The sequence below is a fragment of the Artemia sp. Qi Xiang Cuo genome, chromosome 15, assembly GCF_049724085.1.
Source record: "Artemia sp. Qi Xiang Cuo chromosome 15, ASM4972408v1, whole genome shotgun sequence".
Classification (NCBI taxonomy): Eukaryota; Metazoa; Arthropoda; class Branchiopoda; order Anostraca; family Artemiidae; genus Artemia; species Artemia sp. Qi Xiang Cuo.
The window spans coordinates 29597188-29622756 of NC_142808.1; the positions used below are offsets into that span (position 1 = coordinate 29597188).

General features: G+C 34.7%; 1 protein-coding gene across 1 annotated transcript in view; it reads right to left on the bottom strand.

Moving 5' to 3' along the window:
• Nucleotides 1–25569, bottom strand: part of LOC148943530 (salivary peroxidase/catechol oxidase-like) — a 171675-nt gene that overhangs the window by 37997 nt on the left and 108109 nt on the right. Inside the window, exons 10-13 of the mRNA XM_089101013.1 lie at nucleotides 24585–24712; nucleotides 16984–17186; nucleotides 14160–14329; nucleotides 1312–1420 (exon numbers count right to left, since the gene is read on the bottom strand). Of these exons, the coding sequence (XP_088957139.1) occupies nucleotides 1312–1420; nucleotides 14160–14329; nucleotides 16984–17186; nucleotides 24585–24712 (610 nt within the window). The remainder of the gene's footprint in view (nucleotides 1–1311; nucleotides 1421–14159; nucleotides 14330–16983; nucleotides 17187–24584; nucleotides 24713–25569) is intronic.

Below are 25569 nucleotides of genomic sequence, written 5' to 3' on the forward strand. Positions count from 1 at the left end.
GAAATCGACCGATTTCAGAGTATATTCCTCCATAGAACTTGGGTAACATAGCTTATACTAGCATAGTTGGTTTTCTTTAAATATGTTTTCTAAGTTTGTTACTTAGCATCTTATTTACTAACACTATCTAGGACGCAATTACTCCAGTATTCTTACATCACCTACATAATAAGCTTGCATATAGCCTTACCTTTTTCCTAGGTTCAATGAGATGCCAATTCTATAAAGACTAATCCAGTTCTAATAGGAATAGGACAAGATTCTATTTCATAGCAGAAACTGCTCAAAATCTGCTAAGCTAAAACTAAAGCTAAGCTAAAACTAAAAATCTGCTCAAACTAATGCTTTGTTAATGTACAGGAGTTTGCTAATAACGTCAACATGATTATCTTTAAGTCCATAGAGAAGAAGAAATTTGAGGGGTTCTTTTTTACTTGCTGAATCAAAATTATGTTCATAATTAATAAAACTATCCATTAATGATATCTGTAAATCAAAACATATTCTAGGGTTCTACTGAAATTAAATGTCTTATTTTGCACGTGATCTACCTTTCTCTCAAACTGCTTTCTTAATCTCTCTATACCATATCTTACACTATCCCGTTATGTGACTAAAATTAGTATACCAAGGAATTTTAACCATTTATGATTACAAATTTTCCCTTTCAAAAATTCAAGCAAAAGATGAACGTTTTTATTTTAGGGCTTGTACAGTTTAAAATAAAACTTGATATTCGCATTTTCTAATAGCTCACTGAATTCAAATAACAATTATTGAAAAATCACAATGAACTGTTTAAAAAACAGGTATCTCATATTCATTCTGTCTACAGAACTATGAAAAGAAAATGTAAACTTGCAGCTTAAATTCAGTAAAAAGTTCAAAAAGTTGTCATAAAAATTAAGCCAAACCTCATACTGGTCTATTTTTCACGAAAATACAGTCTTCTCAGATACAAAGAATTTCTTTGACGAATACGATGTATTTCTGCTTAACTAATTAATGTTGAGATAAACAGAGCTGGATAAAGGATGATTGGAGAGATTGGGCCCAATCGGGCTCTGCATTTGAAAGGGCCTCGCGTTACCATCAAACTGAACAAAAAAAAGATTTTGAAGTTTAAAGTAAATTGTTTTTTACGATAGTGCTGGCGATGTTTTCTTTGTGTTAATTGTTGTTTGTGTTTATTGTATATTTAGTGTATGCTGTTTATGTGTGTTTTTTTTGTGTTTAATGTATTGTCTCTGTGTTACTAAAATCCCTGGGGGCTCACCGTTTTGGGTGAAAATAAATAAACAAATTACTTACAGCTTGTGATCTGATAAAGCCATGACGTTGACTTGAATAGTTTCAATATGGTCGCTATTGTCACAAACAATCCTTGATAGCCAAACTTTACGAATCTCGTTCAGTTGTTCTAAAAAATAGATAATACCTTTGTCAAAATTCCTAGTTTTCCATAGAACTAAGTATTGACGAAAATCATAGGATGTGGAAATAACGTTTTTTTCTTTTTTTTTAGACCAAGGCACATCCTATAGAAGGAATTGTCGTAGAAACTTCAAAAGAGGCTCAATCGATTGGAAATTGAAAGGTATTGTGCCTTTTTTAATAGTCAAAAGTAATTAGAGGGCAACCAGCCCCCTTGCCCCCCACCCATTATTTCTCCAAACACATCCAACCAAAATGTTGAGATAGCCATTTTGTTCACCGTAGTTGAAAGGTCCGGAAATTATGTCTTTGAGGATGATACGCCCCACCCCCACGGTCCTCAGTGCAATGGTTGTAAGTTACTAAATAATTTCTGAAACCACACTGCCTAATCATGACAAAACAAAAAATCGCAAAGAAGAGAAAAAGAGGACAATCAATTAGAACCTTTGATAATACCCTACCTAACAAGCGATTAGCTTTTAAGAGTGCTTTACGTAAGATGAAATTGTGAAATGGTATGTAGTCTTGTTTTGTTACGTAAGATGAAATTGTGAAATGGTATGTAGTCTTGTTTTTTTTTCAGCTACCTTTTCACCTTTACTCTGATAGGGTCATCTTATTTTGGTTTTGTGTTTGTTTTAAGGTTCGGTTTCTTATATTTTTATCTGTATTATTCTGCACTAAGGACGGTCAAGAAGATGTCTTGACCGAAATATTTGTCTCTTCTTCGCGATATTTTGTTTTGTTGTAAGTTATGCCCTGGGGGCATATAATTTTTTTATAGAAAGGTTTGTCGTATAAACTTCAGAATGGGCTCAGTGGACTGGGAATCAGAAGATCTAGTGCCCTTTTTAAGAGTCAAAGTAATTGGAGAACAGCTACTCCTCCCCCTTTTTTCGGTTTTAGACCAGGGTACTTCATATAGAAGGAGTTGTCTTAGAAACTCCGAATGGGCTAATTAGATTGGAAATTGCAACGTCGAGTGCCCTTTTTAATAGCCTAAAGGTATTGGAGGGCAACCAGCCCCCCCCCCCCGTACGCCCATCATTTCCCTAAATACATCCAATCAAAATTTCGAGATTGTCATTTTGTTCAGCGTAGTTGAAACGTCTAGTAATTATGTCTTTGAAGATGACAGCCCTCAGGGCAAGGGTTGTAAGTTATACCCCGAGGGTATATAAGGTTTTTATGGAAAGGGTAGTCATATAAACTTCAGAAGGGACTCATTTGATTGGAAATCAGCTCCATCTCAGCTTTGATTGGAAATCGGAAGCTCTAGCACCTTTTTTAAGAGTCAAAGTGATCGAAGGGCAACTAGCCTTCCCCCTTACGGTCTATTTACTCCAAATGCATCCAATAGAAATTTTAAGACACAATTTGTTCAAAAACAGTCCAAAGATCATATAACAAAGTCTTTGGAGCTGGTACAACCCCCCAGAGTCAGAGACGAAGGCTGTAGGTTATTCCCCCGGGGCCATATAAGCTTTCTATGAAAGGGGTGGCTGTGTGAACTTAAGAGGAGGCTCATTTGATTGGACAATCAAAGTTATAGTTCCCTTTTAAGAGTGGAAAGCGATGGAGGACGACTAGACCCCCCCCCTCCTCCTGCTCTTTTCCTCAAACGCATCTGATCAAAATTGTGAGATAGCCATTTTATTCATAATAGTCCAAAGAGCGTATAACAACGCCTTCAGGGTGGACACAACCCTCCAGATCCCAGGAGCAAAGTTGTAAGTAATACTTCAGGCATATAAGGTTTTTATGGAACGGATGGTCGCATAAACTTCGGACCGTATGTGGCTCATTTGATTAGAAGTCGGAAGATCTAGTGCTCTTTTTAAGAGTAAAAATGAATGGAGGGGCAACTAGACCCTCCCCCACAAGCTTATCATTCCACAAAACACATCTGATCAAAATTTTAAGGGAACTATTTTGTTCAGTATTGTTGAAAGGTCCACTAATAATGTCTTTGAGGATGTCAACCCCCCCACAATCCTCAGGGCAAGGGCTGTAAGTTAGGTAACTCGCTCATTGTTTACATATAGTATATGCTATTGGCAAAGTTATGCATGCTTGAACGTAACTTTCCAAAAAAAAGGAATGATATTCAGATGAGCCTCTCTGAAAATGTTGAAGGGAGTGTTGAACTAAATCAAAACGTATTATTTGTATACGGATTGTTAAAAAGGAATAACGCACGAATGATTGAGTATATCAATTATATATTCAAATACATCATTTATAATATAGACGGAAAATTAGAACTAAATCAAAAGACGCTATGTGCATGCACATTGTCAAAAGAGAGTGTCTCAAGAAATGATTTGGTTATTAAGTTGGAACTTTCAGAGAATGCTAAAAGGGGAAAATCATCTGACCGAAAAGCAATATTTGCACGCAACTACTAATATTTCTATCGCCACTACATTTACTACTAGTACTACTACTTCAACTACTACTTCAATTGCAACTACTTGTAAAGGCATTACGCTAATGCTGCTGCTGCTACTACTATTACTGCTATTACTATTAATACTACTACTAGTAATACAAATGCTACTAATATGACTACTATTACAACTATGCCTAATGGTATGAAGGTGAAATTTTCAATGATTTTTTTAGGGGGGGGCTATCTGTATGCAGGTTGTCAAAAGGGCGTAACAGGAATATCTCAGGAGCAGTTCGGTGTGTGAAGTTGAAACTAACAGGGCTTGTTGTGGGGGATGTTGAACTAGCCAAAAGAAAATATTTCTATCCAAATACTACTGCTTCTACTCATACTACTACTACCACTACTATTATTACTACATCTACTACTATTACTGCCACTAAAGATAAGGCTATTATTATTAATTCTACTGCTACTACTACTACTGCTGCTACTAAAATTATGGGTATTAAGGTGAAAACTTTGGTAAATATTGAATCTCTATGGAACTAAATCGAAAAACAATATGCCCACACAGGTTGTTAAGAAGACGTATCAGAAACACTTCAGGAACGGTTGATGGTATTAAGTGGAAACTTTCAGCGAGTGTTGATGGGGATTTTGAAGAAACCAAAGGTGCTATGCGAATACTGCTACTAATGCTACTACAACTATTGATACTATGCAAGTTAAGAATATTAAGGTTAAGCTTTCAAGGAATATTTAGGCGGATACCCAACTAAATCAAAAAGTTTCAGTGCCATTTTTAAGAGTCAAAAGAGATTGAAGGACAAGCAACCCTCCTCCCAAGCCCATTCCTTTTCCAAACACATCCAGTCAACATTTTTAGACAGTCATTTTGTTCAACATAGTAGAACAGCCCAGTAACTACGTCCCTAGGGATATTGTGTATGTTAACCCCCCCCCCCCAAAAAAAAAAAAAAAATTATGTTATGGGTCCATTATGCTTTAAAACTTATTGTTGCTTTAAAACTAAATCAAAAGGCACTGTCTGCATGGTTGCCAATAAGAAACCTCAATAATATATCGAGAAAGACTGGGGGTATTATTTGAAACTTTCGGGGCTACTACTATTACTACTTCTGCCCTTTTAATTTAAATAAATAAAAAAAGTGTAAATGTATCCAAGTTGTCAAAGAGCATAGAAATAATTCTTTGGGGATAATATTATGTTTTATTTTTCAGGTCAACTTAAGAAGGTATAAAATTGAATTAAACAACACTATTTGTGTCAGGTTTGGTTTCTCCAAAAAGTTTCTCCAACATAGGAATAACAAGCCAAACCGTGGATTCTTATAGAAATTAAATAAAAAAAAAGAAGTTTTTTTTCAACTGGAAGTAGAGGGCAATATTAAAACTTAAAACGAACATAAATCATAACGATTATGAGATGGTTCGTCCCCTAGTCAATACCTCGCTCTTTATGCTAAAGTTCGAATTTTGTTCTAATTCTTTAAGATTGACCTCTGAATCATAAAGGCCGTTAAATTAGAATAGTTAGCCCCTTTGAAAGTACTAAAAAAAAATTTGGCGTAAAGAGCAAGGTATTGACTAGGGGGTGAACCCCCTCATATGCGTAATAATTTTTGTTCGTTTTAAGTTTTAATGTTGCTCCTTACTTTCAGGTTAAAAAACTTGTTTTTATTTTATTTAATTTCTTATTCTTTTTTAAATAATGCGGGAAAATCTGGCGCCCCCTTCATAGAAATGTCCCTTCCCCCATGAAAAAGATTCTCCCACGTAACTCTCTTCTCCGACCTCCCCCCCCCCACCAGAAAAAAAACTCCTGAAAATGTCTAAACAATGTGCAAAGTTCATAACTTGCATCCCTTTCCCCGGTGGCTGTGCGGGATTAAGTCATCCTCAAAGACATATTTATTAGATGTTCGACTATGCTGAACAAAATGACTATCTCAAAATTTTGATCAGGTGACTTTAGGGGAAAATGGGCGTGGGAGGGGGCTAGCTGCCCTCCAGTTTTTTGGTCACTTAAAAAGGGCACTAGAACTTTTATTTCAGCTCGAATGAACTCTCACGGGAAATTCTAGAACCACTGGATTGATACGATCACCCATGGGGAAAAAAACAAAAAAACAAACAAATAAAAACGCGTCCGTGATCTTTCTTCTGGCAAAAAATACAAAATTCCACAATGTTTAAGATAGGACCTTGAAACCTCTACAGTAGGGTTTTCTAATACGCTGAATCTGATGGTGTGATTTTCATTAAGATTTTATCACTTTTAGTTGGTGTTTCCGCCTTTTTTCGAAAATAAGGCAATTTTTTCAGGCTTGTAACTTTTGATGGGTAAGACTAAACTTAATGAAACTTAAATATTCGAAATCAGCATAAAAATTCGATTCTTTTGGTATATATACCGGCATTAAAATTCAGTTTTTTAGAGTTTTGGGTACTATTGAGCCAGGTCGCTCCTTACTTAAAGTTCGTTACCAGGAACTGTTTGAAAACCGTAAAGATATAAAATATTTTGTACGCACGAAAAAGACTATGTCAATAAAAAACGAACAGAAATTGATTAAAAAAAACTTTTTATACAAAACGAGTTTTTCAAAGAAAAGTAAAGGGCTCTATTTAGCCAAAGCGAGTAGAAATATAGTCAGGTAATCTTCCAAGCATAAAACTACCACAAATCACCACTAATAAATAAATGAAATCCGAAACGAACAGAAATTACAATAAATAACCAATTCAAACTCAAAACGAGCAAATATTAACATGAGTAGTGCTGACAACACCCATGCCATCTCAAGACCAGAACATAATTTGCACGTTACTGAAAAAAATGACCGTGGATTGTCAGTTTAATATACATACACTAATATTTATTCCTTAGAGTTTCAAGAATTATTGATTTATTAAAGTCAAAAAATTAAAAATATTTAAATATATTTTGTTTTCAGTAAAGTGCAAATTATGTTCTGGTATTGAGAAGGCAGGGGGTTTTCAGCACTACCCATGTTAATTTTTACTCGTTTTGAGTTTGACTCGGTTGTAGTTTCTGTTCGTTTTAGGTTTCATTTATTTATTGACGGTGATTTGTGGTAGTTTTACGCTTGAAAGATTATTTTACTTTATTTCCGTTCATATTTAGTTTAATGGAGCTCTTTACTTTTCTTTAAAAAAACTTGTTTTGTGGAAAAGTTTTAAAAATTAATGGATGAAAGGAACAAGACTGAAGAGTTCATGACAAACAATTAGAAAGGATAGTAAAAATAATACACATGAAACGTCACATTGAATGGTTAAACTTGGCTCTAATAAGAATTTCATTTGCCGAGGTAAACTTTCGTCCCACAGAAGTAGCCTACTGCAAGTCCTACTACTAAAACATTCACTAAAAGAAATATGCCCAGAGGTTTGCCATTCTATCAGAAGAGAGGACTTAAGAGCAAAGAGCAAAGGTAGTTCAATGTTTTCAAGAATATAACTCTGGATAGCTTACACTGCATTATCTTAGGCAGCGCAATAGCGCTCATAATTGTTCATATCCATTTATTTTGATCACTCAGACGAAGTCATACCAGTGACAACTGTTTAAAAAAAATATTCTCACTAGGAGGTTTGGACACAAGGCTGAGATACTACGATATCTTAATTTTATATACGATATCTTAATAAATTTTAATTGATGACTTATTTGATGACTGACTTATCCGATGTTCCAGTTCGAAATTGGATTTCACAGAAACTCTTTGAATAGCATGGACTTCTGCTCTTCCCTCTCAAAGATCAAACTCTTGGTCCGTATTATAGATGTTAGTTCTGTGGTATGGATAGGCTAAATTCTATTAGTTATGCTACTTATCTTCGAAACATATTATTTTTTTAAATGCCTTTGAAAATAAATTATTTTATATCATAGGCAGCGCAATAGCGCTGCCTCAGTAAAGAAAGATGTTGGCACAATGTACTATTTATTTATTTCTTTAGACCAGGGCACTTCGTGTTAAGAAGTTGTTGTAGAAACTTCAAAAAGGGCTCATTCGATTGAAAATTGAAAGGGATATTGTCCTTTTTAATAGTTGAAAGTAATTAGAGGGCAAATAACCCCCCTCTCACACACACCATTTCGCCAAACACAGGCAATCAAAATTTTGAGACAGCGATTTTGTTCAACGTAGTTGAAAGATCTGGAAATTATGTCTCTGAGAAGGACGCTCCCCCCACAGCCCGCAGGGTAAGGCTTGTAAGTTATGCCCTGGAGGCATATAAGGTTTTTATTGAAAGTGTTGTCGTAGAAATTTCAAAAAAGGCTCATTTAATTGAAAATTCCAAGGGCTAGTGCCCTTTTCAATAGTCGAAAGTGATTGGAAGGCAACTAACTCCCGTCTCACGCCCACCATTTCCCCAAACACATCCAATCAAAATTTTGAGATAGCAATTTTGTTCAACGCAGTTGAAAGTTCTCGAAATTAGGTCTTTGAGAATGAGAAACCCGCCACGGCCCTCAGGGCAAGGTTTGTAAGTTTTGCCCTGGCAGCATATAACGTTTTTATAAAAAATGTTGTCGTAGAAACTTCAAAAAGGGCTCATTTGATTGGAAATTGAAATGGCTAGTGCCCTTTTTAATTGTTGAAAGTGATTGGAGGGCAACCAACCCCCCTCTTACGCCCACCATGTCCCCAAACGCATCCAATAAACCTTTGGAGATATTCAGTTGGTTCAACGTAGGTGGAATGTCCGTAAATTAGGTCGTCCAGGATGACAACCCCCCACAGCCCTCAGGGCAAGGGTTGCAAATAATACCCTGGGGGCACCTAAAGTTTTATAGAAAGTGTTGTCGTAGAAAACTTTAAAAAGGGCTCATTTGATTGGAAATTGAAAGGGCGAGTGTCCTTTTTAATAGTGGAAAGTGATTGGGGGGGCAACTAACCCCTCTCACGCCCACCATTTCTCCAAACACATCCAATCAATATTTTGAGATAACCATTTTGTTCAACGTTGTTGAAAATTCTGGAAATTATGTCTTTGAGGATGACAAAACCCCCACACCCCTCAGGGTAAGGGTTGTAACCTATGCCCTGGGGGCATATAAGGTTTTTTTATATAGAAAGCGTTGTCGTAGAAACTTCAAAAAGGACTCATTCAATTGGATATTGAAAGGGCTTGTGTAATTTTTAATAGTCGAAAGTGATTGGAGGGCAACAAAAAAAAAACTTCAAAAAGGGCTGATTCAATTGGAAATTAAGAGAGCTAGTGCCCTCATTAATTGGCTTGTTTTAAGAGTCAAAGTGATCAGAGGGCAGCTATCCCCCCACACCCACACACACGTCGTTTTGTCCCGAAATGCGTCTAATAGAAATTTTGAGATAGCCATTCTATTCAAAACAGTCTAAATATCATATAACAATGCTTTTGGGGTTGAAACAAACCGCAGAGATTAGGGGAAAGGGTTGTAGGTTATGCCCAGGGGGTATCTAAGGTTTTTATGGAAGGGATGGTTGTTAAACATAAGAAGGGGGTCAGTCTTTTTCCCTGAAAAAGACTATGTCAATATGAGGAGGTGGAGGCAGTGATTGAAAATTAAAAAAAGGATTGAAAGGGGAATATGATAATTATATGCAATACGATCAGCCACCTGGGTCAGTGACAAAAGTACAGACTTGGGGATTGGGTTCTGGCAGTCGTTTGGCAGTAGATGCATAGGATAATTTGGTCCATGGATATAAAAAGAACTTCAAAATAGAGCATAGGAACATCCAAAGGATAAGCAGTGAAAAATGGCAACATTTATTAGCAAAAAAAAGAAATATTGACTTGGCATAATTAGTTGAAACATGGCTAAAAGAACAAAAAGTGTTTAAGGGATACGAGTATTACAGAGTGCATAGAAAACAATCTGAAAATGAAAAAATATATAGCGGTGTAGCAATGCTAGTTTCCTAAAAATTTAGTGCAAATACTAAGCTATATAGGCACAAAAGTAAATATTGTAACTTGGTTTGGCTTAGAGTGTGTTTTGCTGACATTTCGATTATTTTTTGTGCTGTTTATATTCCCCCAGTAATAAACTCTTTTTTAGAAGAGGATACATGGTCAATTTTAGAACAGTTTTTCAAGGAAGTTTCCGAATAATAGTTTTGTTTTCTGGGGGACTTTAATACTTATACAGGGACGTGTGTAGAAATTTTACCGGTTTAGGGTTCTGTTCACGATGATATATCCTTTCTTAATTTAGAAGATATTGTTACAACTCTCTCACAGAGGACAAGTAGGGGCCACACCCGTCGTAGAAATAACTGAGGTAAAAATTTGTTAGAATTTTGCGGGTATGAATATTTAATGATATTAAAGGGTAGATTTGGAAATGATAAGAATCTGGGCGAGTTTAATTATTTTTCGGGGCCTTCTCCAAGCATAATTGATTACATTTTAACTAGTCTGTCTTTGAGTGAAAGGGTGGTAGATTTTGGTGTATCAATGGTCATAGAGTCCCACAGTTTATATAATTATCCAGTATGATCATTCCCTATCTCACCCATTATAAAAACCCGGACCGGGGTGCGAGTGCTCCAGAGAACGTAGAAACTCAGGTGGCATCAGATCTTTTCACGGGTAGACAAGTCAGACGCGAAACAATTGGAAACAAGTGGAAACCCGCTATTACGAATAATGCACTTAGTAACCATTTCTCATTGATAGACGCAAACAAACTGATCCATAACTGCACGAAGAAGTGGGAGGAGCTTTTTGTTTGCACCGAGAACGAAGACCAGAAATGATCTGCGATAAGCTTACTGGATAATTATATAAACTGTGTAGAGTCCGATCACTTTCCTATACGTGCAACTTAAGAGAGTCAACTGGGAATACATATTTCCTATCAGTGCTTGTTAAAGAATCAACTGGGAATACAAACGAAGAAAAAGGTGCAATCGAGGCAACAAGATGGTCGGACTGCTTAGAAAATAAAGAATTAGAAGAAATCAGGAGCTACACATCCGATGGGAATTTAATGAGTGGGGACATGTTTGAGGACGAAATTATAGAAAGACCGATGAAGGAAGAGGACTACAAATTGTTAAAATCTGTCACCGAGGATGAAATAGTTGAGACCATGAAAAAATGAAAGGTAATTCAGCTCCTGGTTTAGATGGAATCCCAATGCATGTATGGAAATGGGCAAAAGTATGGGTTACCCAAATCATCGCTTAAAATTTTCGTTCATTATCAACAACCCCCAATGGCCAGAGCAATGGAATACATCTCTCACCATAGCGTTATATAAAAAAGGGGATAGAATGGATCTCAGGAATGACCGTATGATCAGTTTGGGCAATGGTGTAAGCAAGGTTTTCACAAAAGTGCTGGGGAATAGAGTAGATAAGTGGATAGAAAACTAACAGAAAGTTATTGAAATACATGCAGGATTTCACGAAAATTATAGTACTATAGGTGAAATTTTTATTTTAACCAGTCTAATTAGGAAATATACCAGGAAAAAAGAGGATAAGTTGTTTGTGGCCTTTTTGGACTTAAAGGGGGCTTTCGATAGTTTAAATGGGGAAATTCTTATGCATTATTTGATTAATTTAGGATTAGTACAAAAAATTCTTTTAAATGTTTTCACTTATATAACTTTAATAAATGAAAAATTAGTTAATATTTTAAGGAATAAATATCAGCATATGTATATTAAACTGGCAATGCACATTTTTTCAGTAAATTTATTTGAATTTTTTTCAGTAAAGTACAAATTATAATCTGACTTTTAGAAAGCATAGGGGTTTAGAACCCTACTCATACTAATATCTGCCCGTTTTTGAGTCTGACTCTGTTATTTATTTTAATTTCTGTTTGTTTTGGGTTTCATTTATTTATTGATATTGATTTGTGGAAGTTGTATGCTTGGTAGATTATATGATTCTTTTTTTGTTCATTTTTGGTTTAATGGATTTCTGTACTTTTTTTTGAAAAAATTATTTTGTGGAAAAAGCTTTTTTTAATTAATTTATAAATAATACAGCTGTATTTTGTTACATAGTTCTCAGCTTAAGAACAAAAATTTTCGGATTGCTCGCTTAAAAACAAATTTTTTTTTGAAAAAATTTGAAATAGTCAGCTAAAATTTTTGATAATCTGTAGTTTTGTGTGATAATTAACGAATAATATTTTTTATAAAAACAGCAGGGCTGGGGGAGGAAGATTTTCAATTATAAGAGTTGGCAATATGTATAATTTTTAGTTTCCTTTAGGTCTGAATCCCATCCTGTATATATAGACATATTAAACATAAATATAGACATATTAAACAGATGTATGCCTAGGTCATTTTAAGAGTTTTTTTTGTCTTTAAACGTACTTAATCGTTTGTCTTTATAAAAAAATCCATTTGTGAATGTTCTTTTTCTCCGAGGAAAATCTGTAAAGCATTTTAACAGCAAAATTTTGTCCGCTGAAAATAAGAAATGTGCTTGTTTTATTGTAAAATACGAAGTAGATTCTTATCCCTATATTCATTAAAAACTTGTTTCTACGTTATGATAAGAACAAAATGAAATTATTGCCTCGATATCAATCAAGAGACGGTATTTTTGCGATTAGGACAGGTTCTAGGGGGATTCAGAGACCCTCCAATCATACAGTCCAAGTACATGGCTATAATCTCGAAGATGCACACAGGCTATTAAGCGACTGTTCAGGGATTAGGTCCCTGAACAGTCACTTGGCAACATCAAGGCAGCGATGTTACGAAAGGGAGAAGACCTTAGCATAGTGCACGCAAGTTGACACTGTAGTATTTTTGATGGGGTTTCCCAATATTAGCCGCCTGATATTGGTAGCCCCTATGGTATATTGCTGGGGAAGTGACAAAAAAGTCGAAAGTGCTGAGATTCACTAGAAATTGGGTGGACAAATACCTAAACCCCAAAAAGGCTTTCTCCAAAGAGTCTCTTTTTCTGACCATTGGTGGGTGGTATTTTCCCCAAAAGTTTCGGCTATATTTCCTTAAAAAAAACATCAAAATTTCTCTTGGGCCCATTTCCTAAATTCTCATTTTTTTTTTTTTTTTTTTTTTTTTTTTTTTTTCTTTTTGGTATTGCTACTTATTAGTTTTTCTTAGGTTTGAATTAGAGAAAAAATTCGGTTTTTTAGATTGAAAGCAGCTTTTCCTTGTAAATTTAAACAAAACAAATTTGCTGAAACTACAATGTTTAACTGCACAGTTTCGCTTTAACTTAGTGTAACGTACATAAATTTATACATTAAGAGGTACTAATATGTTTTGTTCTAATTTTGCTGATCTGTCCAACATTTTATGGAGCAAAGGCATCCCTGCAAAAGTCTACAAAGAGTCACTACATGAATCTCTCTCGCTGCCAAATCATTAAAAAGCAAGAATTACACTTTCGTTTTGGATAAAAGAATATGTTTTAAAAGTCAACCATTTTTTGGCATTTTGACAATTAGTTGTTTTTCTTCTTTATAGCCAACTGAACTACCTACAAAGTGCTGAACTATGATTGATAATAATTTTTTTAGATTTAATTACTCAGATAAGGTCCTTAATACAAGAAATAGACCATTAAATAGACAATTCAAAGTGTACAATATCAAAGAAACAGCGTTTTGTCAATCACGATTCTCGATAAGCGATTTTACGGTCACTTTATCAATAAGTATTCTTCTTTCAAAGAGAAATTGATGGTACAAAACCTATTCATGGGAAAGCTTCTTCTTTATCATCAACGTGGATTTTTACGACTTAAAATATAACCAACAATTTTCAACTGCTTAACCAGTCTTGAAATAAAAAGTGAAAAAATTGGAGAGTTTTGAACTAGTAAGATTTTTAAGAAATTTTAAAATCGAAATCTAGCGAGGATTTGTGTGTTCTTCAAAAACTGGTGTCCTGACAGTTTTTTTTTTTTCGGGAAGCAGGCAGACCTTCGACATCAGAACTTTTTTTTTCTAGCCAATTGAACTATCTAGAGAGTGCTGATTTGTCATTGAGAATAATTTTTGGACAAGTTACTCAGATAAGGTCCTTAATATGAGAAATAGACCTTTTCTACCTTGAATAATATTTAAAAAAATATTATAAATTTTGAGGAGAAGCAGTTCAAATTCTACCTTGAATAATTATTGTTCTAGTAGTATTAACTTAATTTTAGTGTGAAAGAAAACTTTCAGGGATTTTGACTCGAGAAGACATGATCTTTTTTCCATTGCATTTTAGCATAAAAATAATTCTACCATTAATTTTTTTCTATTCAATTCTAGTACAAACAGTTATGTAATTCCTTACCTAATGTGAAAGAGCCTGGCTGACCTGGATTCTCATACCAAAATCGGTCACCATACCGAGCTGCATGGAACTGCTCTGCTATAATGCAGGAAAAAGTAGGTCCGACAAGTTTTCCAGGAGCTGAAAGTTCACTGACACCACCAGACCATAAATCAATATCATCCGGATGTCTATAAAACAATTTACTGTGTGCCATTACAATGTAAAGACGCAGGTCTTGATAAAATGACTTTAAGGAAATAGTTTAATTTATGAAGATATTGCATACAATGTACTAATGCAATTTTGCCATCAAAACTAGTAGCTTTAATACAGACTATTTTCTAGTGAAAATTGTTGGTCCACTTCTTAAAAATCAAGGATGGTTTCAAAATATCTGGTAACCAATAGATAGTTTTGATGGTTTCAATATTCTAAATTGTATTATTTCGAGTGGCAGGCCACTGAGAGAACAAGATGCACAACATACTATCGTTCCACGAAGACAGGTAGCTAGGACATCCTATTATTCCTTTGCTTTTTGACACTAGGTATTTTTTTTCGCTTTGTTTTTTTACATTTTTCTTCATAAATTATATTTTAGAAGTTAGTAGGTCAATTTAAAAATTTTACTTGGATTCCGTTGACATAAAAAAGAAGAAACCTTCTTTCAACAAGTCATGGCTTTTTCTGAAAATTTGATGGCTGCTATCTCTCAATAATGGAAAACCTTAGATCGACATTATAGAGAAATAAAATACGTTATAAACTATCGATAGCTATTGCAACTATATTACCACAGACTGAATATGAAACCAAGAATCTTGCAGAAGAAACCTTGACCTAGCAAAGAAGACTGCTTCACATATAATTTTAAATTTGAAGTGGTGACGGAAGATATTAAATAGAAAAACAAGTTTTTTTTTCAAATGAAAGTAACAAGCAACACTGACACTTTAAAAAAATAAAAATTACCCTTCATGTAAAGGTAAATTAACACCCCTCCCCTCCATTTAGGTTAAAGTTTAAGTAGCGTTTAGCTGATAGCATTTTAGAGCATATAAAATATAGCCAGTTGGTAAATGCAAGTGTTAAATTTACCAGTCGGTCTTAAAAATATTCAAAATGTAAACTGTATTGTTTAAAACAATTGCGAATAATTAAGTTCTTCTACTTCCGACGAGTAGTAAGAATGAAACCTTTTTTCACACTGTTCTTGTACTAGAGCATTCTTTCAAGAAGCATTAGGGTTGGGGTTTTAATTGTTACAAAGAGAGCGGGGGTAACAGCCCCCTCAATCTTTATTCCAGAAGATTTCATTTACTTTTTGTGCGTTTGAATCCTATATTCTGAGTCAGCCTGAATATAAAGCGGGTTACCGTAAACCTGTCCTTCAAATTAATAATTTTTTTCAGGCAGAAATCGAAGTCTTTCTCCTTCTGGATCTCCTACTAATGCAATTCAATAGTTTCATTCATACGACTTAAAAAAAGACAATAAAAACCACGCTAACCCCCCTCCCCAAAAAAGAAAAAAACGACAAACAAAGGAAAATAACGAAGAGCAAGCAAATAAAAAAAAATAGTGTAAAATGCACTATATAAAGGTAAAGGTTGGCGACGATCTACAGGTGAATTTATATCTCCACCTGATAATATAGATAGTTTCAAAAACTCGAGAGTGCCTTGTTTCGCACAAGACACTATTAAAAATATCAATGCTTAAAATGAGTTAACTTCATCATTATTATGAATAGTTCGACCCTTCTTCCTTCTCCCTCAATTTATAGAACAAAGCAGACTTAGCTGAAAATTTAAGCCGTAAAGGAAAACACTAAATTAAAAAAAATGGATAATAGTAATAAAAACAAAGGTTTACAAACATGAGATTTTTATAGCTGCTTATTTAATTTGACGTCTTCTTACAGTTCTGTGCCATCGTGCGCTTTGAAAAATGAACTTTCCTCTTACTTTTGAAAGCAACTTTGTAGGATAAAGTCTCAGTACCCTTTGTAGCTTACATTGAACTTATTTATCTACATCTAATTTTATAACTTAGTCTGAAACATACCTTTTTTTTACAATAAATGTAGTACGAAAGAATATACACTGTGAAATTAAAAAGTAAGCTCATGGGTATCCTGTAACAACTAGTATCCAATTTTTCTACTTCCAGCTTGAAAGTTCACATAACGAAATCTCATTTTTCAGAAAGAAATTTCTAAAGAACAAATTAAAGGTAGAACAAAGATGGAAAATTGGAGAGGCAAAGTAATTAAACTCCTTAGTAATGTTGAATGCACAAAAATGTGTAGCTTAAGATTTTTACCTATTTGGACTTCCCTTTACTGGAATGTACATGTCCTGTGTGACATTCATGTTTTTCCAGCAGTTTGCCATAGATGATAGACACAGTTAATAAAAAAATTCATGAAAAGTTAGACTTATGGGGGTTTAAGACCCGTAGAAAAAGAAGAATAGATTTGCCTAAGTTTACATTTTGCATTAAACAAATTAAACAATACATATCCTGAAGTAGTATTCACAAATCGAGACTACACTTTTATAAGCCACATACCCGAAATTTCATTCGAAAAACGAGTTGTTGCTTAATCTATTGTGCAACTAGTCCCTTTCTAGTCCCTCGACCAAATTTCAGGTCTCGTTCATTTTCCAATCAAAATCTGTCATTCAGGTATATTGGAGATTATTAGTTACTTCTGAAAACCGAGATTTATGGAGAACTAGTTGTATTCTCATTACAGTAGAGTACTGTCACAAAAATAGAATATTCTTCTCAGTAGTATTCGTGTTAAGTAAAAATAAAATCAAAAATAATTACTTACTTATAAATTGACATGTATTTGTACAAAGTTTCGTTGGAGAAGACACCAATGAAATCATACCATGTTTGGGCTTTAGGTAGCCCACAAAAATCTCTATAAAAATTGAAGCCAGGGACTCCATGATCTCTACCTCTCTGCATATTGATTGCTGCTAGATCGAGTCCGAACTTCTTAGCAGGGTCTTGGAACAAATGATTAGTGACCTACAAAGGTATAAGTGGTTTCAAAACTTGGGAAAGACAATATGGCAGATACAAATCAAACACGTAATACATTCAGTAATATCTAATTCTTGCAGAGTACAGATTCTGCATTGCCGTCTGAGCATTCACTTATCCCTAAAAACCTTTAGAATTTTCTGACTATCACCGATGTTGGCTTAAAAAATAAATAACTCTTGTTTCTTCCAAAGTAACATTTATCAAACCTTTTCCTTTTCATGACCTCTTACAATAGAATCCTGAACCAACTTCAGAATAGCATAAAAAAATTCACTGAAATATTGCTGGAGAAGTTAGATATTGAATGCATAAAAATGAGCTTCTCTCGTGTTTTTGAAGTACATATTTTCATATAAAAAAATCACACGCTGCGATTGTTGATCTTTGGTCGTCTATTGTCGGAGTAATTATGTAGACAATACAGTGGGAGCAACACAATAGCCCAACAATTACCTTCTTGGGTTTAATCAATTTTTTAATTTTGGTGATGAAATCAAACACCCACATAACAGCTACAAATGAATAAAAACTATAACGTAAATTAGGGAGGGAAATATTGCCTCCCTCAAGCCGTCGGTCTTTACGCTAAATTCTAACTAGTGCTGGTAAATATCTACCAAATCATATTATTGACTTACGCATAAAGTGAATATACCACTCGATACCTTTTTTTATGCTGATTACAAATATAATAAACATTTCTATCGAAAATGAATTTCAGCCCCCCCCCCTATATATGCCAATTCAGGGTATATATTTCTACATTAGGGGGGGGCAAATTTTGTTTCTGATCTAAATGGGAGGTAAGTTTAAACTTTACCCCCACCCCGTCTAATGTAGAAATATATACCCTGAATTGGCATATATAGGGGGGGCTGAAATCCATTTCCGATAGAAATGATTATTATATTCGTAATCAGCATAAAAAAAGGCATCAAGTGGTATATTCACTTTATGCGTAAGTCAATAATATGATTTGGTAGATATTTACCCTAGTGCTTAGTTGAAAGCACTATAGAGCGCTTAAAATTAGCCAGGTGGTGATTGAAAGTATTTTACAGAACGATTACCATTCAAACCAACTGTAATTCTATTCTTTTAAATATAATTAGATAAACGCAGCGCAGTCTCAGTGCACAGAATAATTTCTCTTCATTTTGTGTTTTAATATCACTCTTTATTTTCATAGGCATGCCCTTCCATGCCCTTTTTTCTGATTGGAAGCTCTTCCTACCTAAGAAGGGAATTAGATCTTTTAACTTTTGTTTGAATGAGCCCTCTCTTGATATTTTAGGAGGACTTGCCTTAGTTAAGGGAAGGGATGTAAATTACAGTAGTTCCCCTTGGTTCATATATAGGTTTAAGAATTGAGAAGGAGGGTATTTTCAATCCTGGGTTTCTAAAAAGACTAAGAGTAAGGTAGAGTATTCTGGGAATGTTGAGCGATGTGTTGAACAAAATCAAAAGACATTATGTACATTCAGGTTGAGAAAAGGGAATATCTGCAATAGGCCTAGTTCAGAAACAGCTAAGGGCATTAAGTAACAAGTTTCAGGGCAAGTTAAGGGAGGGTCCAACTAAGTCAAAAGACACTATATATCAAAATTGTTGAAAGGACGTATCTGCAATACCTCAGGAACAACTAATGATATTATGTTGAAACTTTCACAAAATGTTGACGGGACTGTTGAATTCCATTAATAGACAATGCGTGTATCCAGGTTGTTCACCTGGATGCACCACCAGGTTGTCCGACTTCTAGCCTGGAAGGGCTTATCATCAATATCTCAACAACAGTTAATGGTATGAAAAAAAAATTGAGAGAATGCTCAGGGGGAGTCTAAACTAAATCAAGGGACACTATATATATCCAGATTGTCAAAAAAATGCATCTGCAATATTTCAGGAACGGCTAAGGGTATTAAGTTATAAGAGTTTAAGGGAATCTTCAGGGAGGATATAGGATTAAACTGACTGACACTTTGAATTAAATAAAACGATACTACGTCCATCCAGGTTGTCAAAAGGAGGTATTTGCAGTATATCAAGAATTTCTGAGTTCGTTTCGTTGTAACTTTCAGGACAGGTTAAGGGGGATGCTAAACTAAATCGATAAACACTATGTACATCTAGGTTGCCATAATGACATATCTGCAATATCTCATGAGCCGCTTAGGCCCTAAGAGATTCCTTGACACCCTAAGCCATAGGTTATCAAGACGACATTTCCAGGAAATGTCAAGAAAGGCGTTGAAAAAAATGTTCCCCATTGTCGGAACTATGGCTTTGAATGGGGCTCTGCCCCATTCCTATCTTTAACTGGGTCAAGTCCAGATTAATTGTTCCCTCTCATATTATTACCATGCCAGTACAATATTTTACTATTATGCCATCTGGTTGCATCTTTAGGTTCTTCAGAAGTTTTATCCATGCTCTCCAATTCACACCTCCTTAATTCATATTTTCATCCTTTCTCGAGTTTCTTTATATTCCACTAATTTTAATATGATCTATCACGCAAATAAATCTTGAACAAGCCCCTCCTCCACTCCATTAACCATTAAGAATTTTACTAATATTCCTAGCTGCTTTCTAACTTTCTTCCCTAAGAGGCCATCAGTGACTTCACAAACTATTTTCCTAAAATTGTTCCATCCATCTTCTACATTGTCGAATTTTAAACGGTGAAGTTTATTATCCAACTGTTCCTGGAAAGCTTCACGCAGACTCTCATCCTGGAGTTTACCAACGTCAGAGCTTCTCAGACGGTAGTTACCCTTCTTAAAATTTAGCTTTAGATTAGCCATCGACACTATTAGATGATGATCTTTATCTTTAACATCAGCAACAGCAGTCCTATACACCCTAGTGTCTTGTATCAATCCTGCCAGTCTTATGTTTACAGTAACATAAACAAGAAGGATAGCTGTCTTAATATCACGTGAATACCATATAAACTTACGGGCCATTTTATCACCTAATACTGTATTGATTATTAATAGATTGTTATACCTGTAAAATTGTTGCAGTCTTTAACCATTACTGTTTTCTTTTCCTACAACAAAATTACTTAGAGTAGGATATCATCTATCTCTATTTTTACCAGCCAGGACATTAAAAACTCCTAATAGAAATACGATGTTTCTGCCTGGAGCTCTGTCTGTTTGTTCCTTTAGCTGTAAGTAAAATTCATCTTAGTTACTATTATCTCCATTAGTCCGTTCTGCAGGGGCATATACTACTATGACTGATGCCCTGCATGTTTCAGTCGTAAAATGAGCAGCTATCATTCTATTATTTATACCTTCCCAACCAAAAAACGACATAGCAGCTTCCTGATTCATCATGAGCCCTACTCCCTTCCTATCCACCCCATCCTTCCTGCCCGAGTAAATAAATTCTATATCACCTACGTTCATATATCACCTAATTTCTATATCACCTAATTTCTTAATTCGTCGGTCAAAATGTCGATACAATAATTCGTTTTTTAACGTTGTGACATTCCAAGTTGCAATTTTCATATTCTTTAAATCATTGAAATTACTAGGGCCTCGGGAAAACCAATGATCCCAGAACCAGTGCAGGATGGGGACTAAGATATCTTCTCAAGTCTACGGAAGCGCTTAAGCCACCTTATAACCAGACATTAGAAAGTCTCTAGGAACTCCAGTTTAATCTTTGTGTAATCCTGGGCCCATCTTGGTCGCAACATGGTTTATCGCACTTGGCGATGCACAGACAATGTTAAGCATATTACCTCCGATTCAGAATATATTCATACCTACAAATATTATGCTATTATTCATCAGACTATTATTCATCATTAGACTTCACGCTCTCCGGTTTTAAGCCAGCTTGAGCGCTTCGTGTAGACTTGAGAAGATGTATTAGTCTCTGTCCTACATTGGTTTGGAGCCCACTGCTTTTCCTGAGGCTATAATAATTTCAATGATTTAAGTAATATAAAAATTTTAACTTGAAATATTAACGTAAAAAACAACTATCGTACTAACATTTTGACTGTCAAATTTAGACGCATTGAACTGTAATTCTTAGGAGCTTCAGAAACTCGTATCCCAGGGGTGAAAACTATGACATTAGGTGATATAGAATATATTTATACCCCGGCATGGGCAAGGAACAATGTCCATAATGAATGAGGGAGTCTTACTTAGATGCGGAGGATATGTCGAGTCATCAAGCCCCTTTAGTCCTCAGTTTTATAGATTATGAGCATGTGTTTTATTCAGCTGATAGAAGAGCATTGTGAAGGTCTTATTCTTATTAGGTCTACCAAAGAAATACGTTAAAGTGATTAGTGCTATGTACCAGAATAACATTTCTGTAGTTAAAGAAGGAAAAGAGGTTAGTAGCTGGTTCCATATTGAATCAAGAGTTAAGCAGAATTGCATTCTATCCATATTTATACGGATCATTTTAATTTGATCAGTTCTAAGGAACACGACAAAAGCTATGGGAGATCATGAAATAAAATATAAAAGTAAAACTCTCCTAGACTTAGATTATGCTCATGATTTGAGCTTCCTAGGTTCAAAGAATCCAAAATGAATGATTTTTCAAATACTTTGAGGATTCAGGATGCCAAAACAGGCTTGAAAATTAATGCTAGGAACACTAAGTCACTGAAGATAAAGAGGTGATTTTCGGTAACGAGAAGATCAGTCGAGTGGATAGCATCACTTGCCTAAGCAGGATTATTAGTAAAGATGGTGGATGCTGTGAAGATGCTATAAGTAGAATAGCACAATAGTAGAATAGTATATAGTAGAATAGTAGTAATAGTAGTAATAGTAGAATAGTAGAAAGGCACAGGGTGTTTTTTTATGGTTGAAAAAATCGGAAGTGAAGACAGTCTTCAAGTATGATTCTGAAGCGTGGGCACTCTGAAAGACGGAGGAAGATTTGTCAGATACTTTCTAGAAAAATTGTCTACGGATTCTTATGGGTATTAAATAAAAAAAACAAGTTTTTTTAACTGAAAGTAAGGAACGACGTTAAAACTTAAAACGAACAGAAATTATTCCGTATATGAAGGGGCTGTCCCCTCCTCAACGCCTCGCTCTTTACGCTAAAGTTTTTTTATTGTTTAAAAAAATAGAGTTGTGAGAAAGTCAAACTTTAGCGTAAAGAGCGAGGCGTTGAGGAGGGACAGCCCCTTCATATACGGAATAATTTCTGTTCGTTTTAAGTTTTAACGTCGTTCCTTACTTTCAGTTAAAAAAACTTGTTTTTTTATTTAATTTTTGAACGTTTTTGAATTAATGCAGGTTTTGATTTTGGCTCACCGTACATGAATAATTAAAACAAAATTTGCATATTATATTTGGTTCAATGGCTTTCTCGAAACTTGTTTAATTTTATTTACGAACGTTTTTATTAGTAATAAATATACGTAACTTAGAATTAACTTACGTAACGAACTTCTATATTCATAAATTTTTAACACGTATATTAGGGGGTTCGCCCCCTAGTCAATACCCTTCTCTTTAAACTATAGTTCGAATTTTTTTTCCAGTTCTTTAAAAATGACCTATTAATCACAATCAGTTTATCAGTTGAAAAACTTGTTTTTTTTTTATTTAATTCATTATATTTTTCTTTAATAATTATGGGAAATCCGGCGCCCCCTTCATAGCAATGTCCCTTCCCCCATGAAAACTTCCATCATGGAAAGATCCTTCCATATAGCCCCCGACCCTCTCCTTCCCCCACCTACCAGAAAAATCTCCTCTGAAAAAGTCTGTATACTTCCCAATAACCAATACTATTTGTTAACATTGAGTAAAGTTCATAACTTTCAGCCCTCTCCCTGGGAACTTTGGGGGATCAAGTCATCCTAAAGGACATTTTTATCATATTTTAGACCATGCTGAACAAACTGTCTATCTCAAAAATTTCATCAGGTGACTTTGGGAAAACAATGAGTGTGGGTGGGGGCCTTGTTGCCCTAATTTTTTTTTGGTCACTTAAAATGGGAAATATAAATTTTATTTTCCGTGCAATTTAGCTCTCCAAGTATTTTATTGAACACAGGGGACTAAACTATAACCCCTGGTAAAAAAAAAAAAAAAAAAAACAAACAAACAAACAAATAAACACGCATCCGTGATCTTTCTTCTGGTAAAAAATGGAAAATTCCACATTTTTGTAGATAGGAGCTTGAAACCGCTACAGTGAGGTTCTCTGATAAGCTGAATATGATTGTATGATTTTCATTGATGTTCTATAACATTTAGGGGGTCTTTCCCCCTTTTTTTGAAAATCAGCCAAATTTTATCAGGCGCTTAACTTTTGATGGGTAAGATTAAACTTAATAAAACTTATATATTTGAAATCAGAATTAAAATCTGATTCTTTTGATGTATCTATTGGTATCAAAATCCCGTTTTTTAGAGTTTCGGTTACCATTGAGCCGGGTCGCTCCTTACTTACAGTTCGTTACCACGAACTGTTTGATTCATCTTACTGACCATATTTCAAAGAGAAAATGTCTACGAAAAATGTGGATCTATCCCGCGTTCTAGGACTACAATGAAAGAAGAATGAGATGGATAGGAAAAATTCTGCGGATACAGCATGAGAGATTGCCAAAGTTTTTTCGGCCAACCTTCAACAGCCAAGCGGAAAGCAAGTCGTCCCCGAATGGAGGTCTTAAGGAAAGATTTAAGGGATCAAATAGAAATCCAAACTTCTTTAGTGTTTTAAGAGGGGCGCTTCAAATAGATTGGGACGTAGGAGAAGGAGTTTGCATTGCTGTATTGGTCTGAGGCTGCTTGGTGCTGCAATGAATTGCAGCACCATTGCAGTAATAGTAGTATTAAAATACCTTAAATAGTAGTATTATAGTAGTAGTAAATAGTAGTGGTAGTAGTAGTAGTAGTAATAGTAGTAGTAGTAGTATAATAGTAGTAAATAGTAGTATTAAAATACCTTCAACCCCAAACAAATGCTACATCGGTCACTTTTTTCCAAAAATACGGTATTGTTCTACTTAGAATTGTCTAGGGGATTTAGTCCACTCTGAACATTCACCCAGGCAAAAGATTTTCAGTTTCTTAAGCTTAAAAACTATCTGGTATGATTTTACATACTACAAATCATGTAATTTTTATTTTTTTACCCATTGTAATTTTTTTAGATTATTTATTGTTGACAAAGCATAAGTGAAGCCATTCCCACAAGTAATGTTCTAAAGTCATGTATTTTCTCTTATGAAGATTATGGATCTGTCCTTTTGTTTCAAGAGCAGAGATACATAGGCTGTGGTAACATAATTATCTCTACAGGCTATCACAGACATCACATTTTGGAGCTATTCATTTCTCTTTTTTCCTTTACTGAAAAAAACTCGTATACCTCAGAGGTTACGAAATCATCCATTGCTTGAGCCACCTGGTTTGCCAGTCCCATTAGATACTGGTCAACATATCCTGGTTTGTAGAGGTCAAAAGGTTGTCGGAGCATTTGACTCAATCTCTGAGACCCTAAAAAGAAATCGAAGGGAAATATATAATTAAGTCATTTAAGACTACTTTTCTAACTTTCAAAAAATGATAGTTTCAAATATGCGATGAAAACTGTTGGGAATTAATCTTGTTTTTATTGTAAATCCAAAATGCTTTTGGTCGCATTCAATAAGGATAGCATAGCCAAATAGAAAGTATCAGTTCCTAGCAATAGAAGGGCGTAAATCTAGCAAAAATACGGATCAAAAACGAGATAACTCCAGTTCTGTAAAAGGAAACAAGACTTACGTATATCTTATTACTTGCCGCTTCTTTTTTCTTTTCTTGTTTTTGTTTATCCATGAAACACTTCACATTACACACCGTAATTAAAGTGAGACACTGATGAGAAGTAATTTAAGATTATTTATAAATGGAAAAAGCGATTCCTTTTCATTTGAAATTTCAGCTTTCTGCCTTTGCAAGACATGAAAAGTAAAATATATAAAACAAAGTACAACAGCTAAAGAATTAAGAATTCGTTTAAAGTTCACAAATTTCAGTCCTTTTTTATTTTTAAATAATAGTTGTAAAAAAAAAATTACGTGGAGAAATATTAAATATGAACTTATTTCAAGTTAGACACAAGTTTAGACTTGAACTTATTTATTACTTATATGGATGAATGTGGTATATATTCAATATATTCATGTTTATGATGGAGCTTGTGCATTCTGCGCTGCTAAACTTTGTGCAGTCAAATTTTCATGAAGGAGTGGGTAATGAAATTATCGCCAAACATGCGGCTGACTTTTTTTGATGAAAAGTCTATTATGATAGCTAAAACTGACCTATGATCTCGAGTGTTCGTGGGCAAACGTGTGCCTCGACAGCAA